At 44.5% G+C, this 7,632-nt stretch overlaps 1 protein-coding gene across 1 annotated transcript in view; it reads left to right on the top strand.

Annotated features, from left to right (window-relative positions):
- The first annotated feature begins 346 nt into the window (after positions 1-346).
- The window catches only part of RNF169 (ring finger protein 169), an 83,257-nt gene continuing 75,971 nt past the window's right edge, over positions 347-7,632 (top strand). Inside the window, exon 1 of the mRNA XM_049780276.1 lies at positions 347-854. Within this exon, the coding sequence (XP_049636233.1) occupies positions 347-854 (508 nt within the window). The remainder of the gene's footprint in view (positions 855-7,632) is intronic.

The following is a 7,632-nucleotide window of genomic DNA, read 5'->3' as shown; positions in this document are numbered from 1 at the left end:
TCACCCCATCCTTTCAACCTGTTATCAATGGATTGCGGGAGCCATAGGCGTTCACTACTTCATAAACTGATCGCCCATCATTTCCAAAATCAATCAGTCTTCCGCTCTCCACTAGAATCCGAATCAACCCGGCAAACAAACTAAGTGCAGCCCCGCGGTGGCCCCCAGGACCAGCGCTAGAAAGACGCTGCTACATATTCATGAGCGCTCCTCCTCTCCGGCCAATCAGCTCCGGAGAAAGAGCTTCCTGGGCGCCGCGAGGCCCCGCCCCCTCATGAATACGCCAACGACCCGCCCCGCCTCGACTCTTCCTCGCCACGGACTCTCCCCTCACACGGGAAACAAGATGGCGGCGGCGGGTCCGAGTCCTCGGGCCTCTTCCGCGGCGGCCGCGGCCGGTCTGAGCCGGCGGGGCCGGCGGGGCCGTTGCGACGACATGGCGGCGGCGGCGGCGGCGACGAGTGGGGCTTCGGGCCCGGCGCCGGGCTCCGCGCTCCTGCTGCTGCCTCCGCCGCCGCCGGCGCCTCGGCCGGAGGAGCCGGGCTGCGCCGGGTGCCTGGCGGCCCTGGCCCTGGCCCTGCCCCTGCCGTGCGGCCACTCGCTGTGCCGGGGCTGCGCCCAGCGCGCCGCCGGGTGCCCGCGCTGCCGAGCCCGAGGCCGTCGGGCCCGCCACGACGGGCCGGCCGACGCCGAGCTGCCGCGGGGCGAGCGCGCCCGCCGCCGACCGCCCGAGCGCTGCTGCCGCCCCAGCCGGGACGGGGGCGCGGCCGCGGCCCACAAGGGGCCCCCCGAGCCGGAGCCGGAGCCGCAGCCGCAGCCGCAGCCGCAGCCGCGCGTCGCGCCCGCCGAGCCAGGTGCGGCGTCCCGACCCCTCCTCCTCTCGGGGCCCGCGCGGCCAGGCCTGCTCTGCGAGGGAGCGGGCGTGCGGAGTTGTGCGTGTGTGCCAGCTGTCTCTCTCTCTGTCTCTGTCTCTGTCTCTGTCTCTGTCTCTCTCTCTCCTCCTCCTCCTCCTCCTCCTCTTCTCCTCCTCCTCTTCTCCTCCTCCTCTTCTCCTCCTCCTCCTCCTCCTCCTCTTCTCCTCCTCCTCCTCCTCCTCCTCTTCTTCTTCTTCTTCTTCCTCCTCCTCTTCTTCCTCCTCCTCCTCCTCTTCTTCTTCTTCTTCTTCTTCTTCTTCTTCTTCTTCTTCTTCTTCTTCTTCTTCCTCTTCTTCCCCTTCCCCTACTTCTTCTTCTTCTTCTTCTTCTTCTTCTTCTTCTTCTTCTTCTTCTTCTTCTTCTTCTTCTTCTTCTTCTTCTCCTACTCCTCCTCCTCCTCCTCCTCCCCTTCTTCTTCTTCTTCTTCTTCTTCTTCTTCTTCTTCTTCTTCTTCTTCTTCTTCTTCCTTCTTCTTCTTCTTCTTCTTCTTCTTCTTCCCCTCTTCTTTCACTCTTCTCTCCCTCTCTTCTTTCCTTTTTCTTCTTCCTCTTCCTCTTCTCTTTCCTCTTTCCTCTCTTCTTTCTCTTCTCTTTTCTCTCCTCTCTCTCCTGTCTTCTCTTTCACTCTCTTCTCTATCCTCTCCTCTTTTCCTCTCTTGTCTCTCCTTTCCTCTCCCCCTCTTCTCTCCTCCCTTCTTTCCTCTCTTCTCTTTCTTTTCTCCCTCCTCTCTCTCTTTCTCTCCCCCCCAACTTGGGAGTGAAGTACGGGCATGTCTGATTCGGAGGGGGCGGTCCCGGGCCGGGCATCCCATGCCTTACGTAAGTCTGTCCGAAGTTTGGAGGCGTCCTCCTGGCAACCCCGAAACCCCGCTGGGCCGGACTCGTATGCGGAAGGAGGGGGGACTCAACTTGTTTTTGTTTTTCTGCAGGGGGACTTGGGAGGATCAGAGAAGTGCTTGGCTTATAGTATTGGGGAGAAAGATGTAGGGGCCACTTTGCTTGGCGAGCCACCCGCCCGTGCTCACGCCTGGGCTTGAGTGGATGGGATCCTGGAGAGAGGGGTGTCGGTGCTGCTGGGGTTTTTAGACGGGACAGGTTGAAAGGAGGGTGTGAAGAAAGAAGTTCAGCCTGGATAGGGGAGTGAGTGAGTGAGTGGGTGGGTGAGGAGGTTCTCACGTGAGATTTTCTCCCGAAATCGTGGGAAATACCTGATGAGCTCACAGCCTGGTGCCTAGAGAGGAAGCGGTGTGTGACAGCTGTTTACATGGATCGTCATGCTAATAGTGAAACTTCTATAGTGTCCGACAGCAACAAGAGAAAAACCAAAAACAAAAGCCACCTCTGGATGAGGTTTCCAAGTTTTGGAAGGATGATTAATTGGTTGGCCATTAGAAGACGCTCTCTCGGCTGCTTTCTTTTCCTGGCAATTAAAAGTCTCTTTTAGAACCCTTGCCTTCCACTTCTTTGCCTCGCTCCCTGTCTGCAGCCTTGCCACTTTGATCATGAATTGGACATAAAACGTGCATTGTTAGAAAAAACACAAAACAATACTGGGGTTATAACTTGAGACACTTTTCACCCCCTTCTCCCCCAGCCTCCCAGTCAATATAACATCGACAGATCATGGAAGAAAAGTGGAGATTTCCAAGAAACCTAATCAGGGAGGGCTGTCTGTGTGCATCAAAGTGTCTTCAATTCTGCTATGAGTTCTTGTCACTAGGGAAGACCATGGCTTGTGCCTGTTGCAGGGCCCTGGACATATGCACTCCTGAATGCTGTGTTTCGACTCAGCAGACACTGGCACTGCACTAAGGAACTTTTTTTTTGTTTGTTTTTGTTTTTTTGGTTTTTGGGCCACACCCATTTGACGCTCAGGGGTTACTCCTGGCTATGAGCTCAGAAATCGCCCCTGGCTTGGGGGGACCATATGGGACGCCGGGGGATCGAACCATGGTCCGTCCTACGCTAGCGCTTGCAAGGCAGACACCTTACTTCTAGCGCCACCTTCCCGGCCCCAGGAACTTTTTTTTTTTTTTTTTAATCTGTGCGTCTTGCTCACCGTGTTCCTCATTCTTTATAAGCTTCATAACATGATAGGTACTGTTATTTTTGGGACGGGGTTGCCGGTACCTCCCTGCGATACTCTGCCAACTCGCTAGGCGGCAGGCGCAGGGTACCTGGGATCAAAACCCCCCCTCCATCCCTCCCACCCTCTACCTGGTACTGATTTGCGTTTTAATTTGGAGGGACCACATTAGACAGTGTTCTGGGCTTACCTCTAGCCATCTCAGGGATCCTGGCTGTTGCTCAGGGGACCATATGCAGTGCCAAGGATCTAAACACGGTGAGCTGCCTGCTAAGCAAGAGCTTTAAACTCTACTTATCTGCCTGTCCGGTACTTTCGTTTTTAATTTACTAATGCAGTGGAGTTCCAGAGAAGTTAAGTAGCTTGCTTTATATAAAAATGATAATTTTGTCTGATTTCTCCTGAGTTAGGGAACAGTGGAGTTCCAGAGAAGTTAAGTAGCTTACTTTATATAAAAATGATCATTTTGTCTGATTTCTCCTGAGTTAGGGAACAAGGTCTGTTCCCTAAACAAACATCTATTTTGTGGATGCTCAGTGATAATCTCATGATTTGCTTTCAATTCAGTGATTCTATTTTTTTGGGGTGGGGTGGGGTGGGGGGTGGTTATACCTGGATACCTTACTAGGACTACTGAGTGTATGGTTGAGTTTTCTGTTTTCCTTTCCAAAGCATGGGCATCTGTGAAGTAGTATGGCTTAATTTGTGTGAGCTTTCTCTTTGAAGAACTTTGTTATAAAATGTGTGATTGGGTCCGGGAGAGAACCCCTGTGATAGAGCACTTTACTAGCACATGCAAGACTCTGAGTTTGGTCACTCAGCACTGATCCATTCACTTGTACCCAGATATGACCCAAGTGGCCTCTGAGCAGCTCCAGCACAACTAAACTCCACTGAGGTTGGCCCTTGTATTTTAAAAAAGTTATTTGTAATTAAGGAAAAAGAAATGAGATTCCAAATTAGGATCTCTCGTGTCACCAATTACATTATCATTTATTAAATGAGGACCATATGAAAATTACCTTTTCCTAAACTTTATTTGTTGAATCATGCTTAAAACAAAGATTTATAGATTATTAATGGTAAACAGAGTTTGGGAATTGTTTTCTAGCTTCAGTTTGTCTGAACTTTCTTGAAATTATATATTGTGCTTTTTATTTAAAATGGTAGTGGGCATTCACATGCTGCAAACAATAAGAAATTATGCGAAGTTCCCCCTAGTTCTTTTCTTACTAACCAATCCCACCAAGCATTCTTTATACATATACACAAAAATGTCAGTATTGGGGCCGGAGAGATAGCATGGAGGTAAGGCGTTTGCCTTTCATGCAGGAGGTTTGATCCCGGCGCCCCATATGGTCCCCTGTGCCTGCCAGGAGCAATTTCTGAGCCTGGAGCCAGGAATAACCCCTGAGCACTGCCAGGTGTGACCCAAAAACCAAAAAAAAAAAAAAAAAAAATGTCAGTATTTTATCTTTGATGTTATTACACAGGTTATTCTATATACTGTTCTGTAATTGTGTTTATATAACAATTACAAGCTAGAAATCTTTCTGTATTTTTAATAGGTTTCTTCACTACTTGTAGTTGCTATAAATTTAATTGAATGTCATATAGACTAATTAACCATATATTAGCAGACATTAAAGTTATTTACAGTTTGGGGCTATTATAAATTGCTTATAAAATTATGTAAGTGCCATATGTATGTCTATATATATCATTATATAAGTGCCTATTTTAATGAGAAGTGACTTGTAGATTTCAGCAGATTCTCAGAGTTGCCAAAAAAAAAAAAAAAGAAAAGAAAAGAAAAAGAAAAGGAGGGTCCTGAGAGATTGAATGTGGCTATATATGGCTGACCCATGTTCAATCTGTGGCACCCTAGATGGTCCCCCCAAGTATTACCATGAGTGATACTTGAATGCAGAGCCAGGAATTATCCTTGAGCCCCACTGGGTGTGGCCCAGAGATCAAAAATAAAATTAAAAGAACAAAAAAAGTTAATCATTGTCTTAATCTAGTTCACTCTTTCTAGAGACGAGAGAACTGAGGACCAGAGAGAACAAGCATCAGAGAGATAATACAGTGGTTAGGTCATATGGCACCCTGAGCCCTGCCAGGAGAAGGGTTCAGAGCACAGAGCCAGGTGTAAGTCCAGTTTTGGAGCTCGTTTGTCCCAAAACAAACAGAACAGAGAGACCAGCTAAGGTTTATGAGTTATTAACAGAGAAGTAGACTGAAAGGGTAACCCATTAAGAAAGGCTAAAAGTATCCTCATTCACAGTCATCTGTTCATGATGACTTTATAGTATGAAATACTAGAGAAACAGTTTTACATACACTTATTTATGTTCTTTTGAATGAAAGCATTAGATTAGCAATTTTAGTATATGTGCTGCCGAAGCGAGCACTAGATTAGCAATTTTAGCACTGTTCAGAAGTACCTTGCTTACTAATTCTTTTAACATAGTGCAATTGATAAAAGACTTTTTTTAAAATAATACCAGAATGAAATTTTATAGTAAATGCATTGGAGTTTAAGTAAATTTCTTGCAGATAAAAAAAATTAAACTTTTTTTTTCATGTTCTGGAATTCAGTCATCTAGGAAAAAGATCACAGGAACTTGTGTTTGTTTAAAATTTTGGTTACGGGGCCGGGTAGGTGGCGCTGGAGGTAAGGTGTCTGCCTTGCAAGCGCTAGCCAAGGAAGGACCCCAGCGTCCCATATGGTCCCCCCATGCCAGGGGTGATTTCTGAGCACATAGCCAGGAGTAACCCCTGAGCGTCAAATGGGTGTGGCCCAAAAACCAAAAAAAAAAAAAATAAAAATAAAAATAAAAATTTTGGTTACATTAGTTGCATTTTTATTCTTTGCTATCTTCTTGGTAAGCTATAAAAGATTCAGAACCTTAATAACTTGTGCGTAAACTATTTTATTTTTATACACATTGTCAATTTACTTTTGGATACATTATTGATTCTTCTTATTCAAGAAGTCATTTTGTGTAAATTTTAAGTCCATCATCTTTTCAAGATGAACTCAGACTTCAGTTTTATGTTCTTTGAGAATATGAAGTTTATGTCTGTTTGTGTATTTAATATTAGTATAAATGTGTACATCTTTGACAGAATTTAATAAGTAGGTAATGAGAGTCTATTCTGTGTCTGGCACTATTCTAGGTCCTTGAGAGACAACAAAATATTCAAAGACATCTCCTTGAAGCTTATATTCTATATATAGACACAATACTGGCTCATTGATTTTAAAAATATTTTTACCATATAGATGTAAATAGTTTTATTTACAACTGAATATAGAGCATTTAAACCTCACATTAACTGATGAATTTTTGTTTGTTTGTTTGTTTGTTTTTGTTTTTTGAGTCACACCTGCCAGTGCTCAGGGGTTCCTCCTGGCTCTACGCTCAGAAATCTTTCCTGGCAGGCTCAGGGGACCATATGGGATGCCGGGATTCGAACCACCGTCCTTCTGCATGCAAGGCGAATGCCTTACCCTCCATGCTATCTCTCTGGCCCCAAACTGATGTTTTTTTTGTTTTTGTTTTTTTTTTTTTTTTTTGTTTTTGGGCCACACCCGGCGGTGCTCAGGGGTTACTCCTGGCTATCTGCTCAGAAATATCTCCTGGCAGGCATGGCAAACTGATGAATTTTTGAAGTTATTTAGTCTTACAGTTTGAAGAAAGATCATTGAACTTGAAAACTAAGATCCTTTTAGAATACTTTTTTCATAAAGAAGAGAAAAATGAGCCAAAGATAATAAAATTGTAAGTTGGCAATAAAAAATATTGTTTAAAATATATTTTAAAATAAAAAATTGTTTAAAATATATTTCAAAAGTTGAATAATAGAACTGGGGTTATGTTTGAGTATTATAATTCATACTCCACATGTGTGAGATCCTAGGTTTGATCCTTGAAAAGAAAATAAGGGAAAAAACTTGAAACCTCTGTTCTAACTTCCCTATTCAGTTAGGGTTGACACATAGATTTAAAATAGTTCCTCTTTATATGATAAACAAGTATTCTGGTTTACTACTCAATGTTTGCTTATGTCTGTAGCCTAAATTGCAATTAGGACTAATGAATAATGAAACTGTGATTGTAGTGGGAAAGGATAAGAATTCCCCTCTTGTAAGGATTTGTTTCAAAATATATAAAATGACTCAACCTTTCATCTTGAATGACACATACTCCAGAATTTGTGAGTGTTATACAGAAACTGCTGTGTTATATGAATACAGGGAACATTTTTGCCTTGTGTTTACATTATTGTTTTGGCATTTTTGTAGGGGGAAATTGGGGTATGTTGGTGATTATAAGAGTAATACTTCATAGCACTGAGCTACATCCCAGGTCTGTCTGTCTGTCTGTCTGTCTGTCTGTCTGTCTGTCTGTCTGTCTGTCTCTCTCTCTCTCTGTTTAATTTCAGGATGCGATGACCTCATCTTGTATTCTCTTTGGTTTTGAACCTCATCTTGTTTTTTATTTTATTTTTAATTTTACTTTTTTATTCAGTCTCCATGAAATTACAAAATTATTCATGATCAGGTTTTAGGCATTTGATGTTTTAACACCAATCCCTCCACCAGTGCCCACTTCCCTCTACCAAT

Source organism: Suncus etruscus, chromosome 9 (genome assembly GCF_024139225.1).
Source record: "Suncus etruscus isolate mSunEtr1 chromosome 9, mSunEtr1.pri.cur, whole genome shotgun sequence".
NCBI classification, from domain to species: domain Eukaryota; kingdom Metazoa; phylum Chordata; class Mammalia; order Eulipotyphla; family Soricidae; genus Suncus; species Suncus etruscus.
The sequence above is the reverse complement of the archived record's forward strand: the minus strand, read 5'-3'. Positions and strand labels throughout refer to the sequence as shown.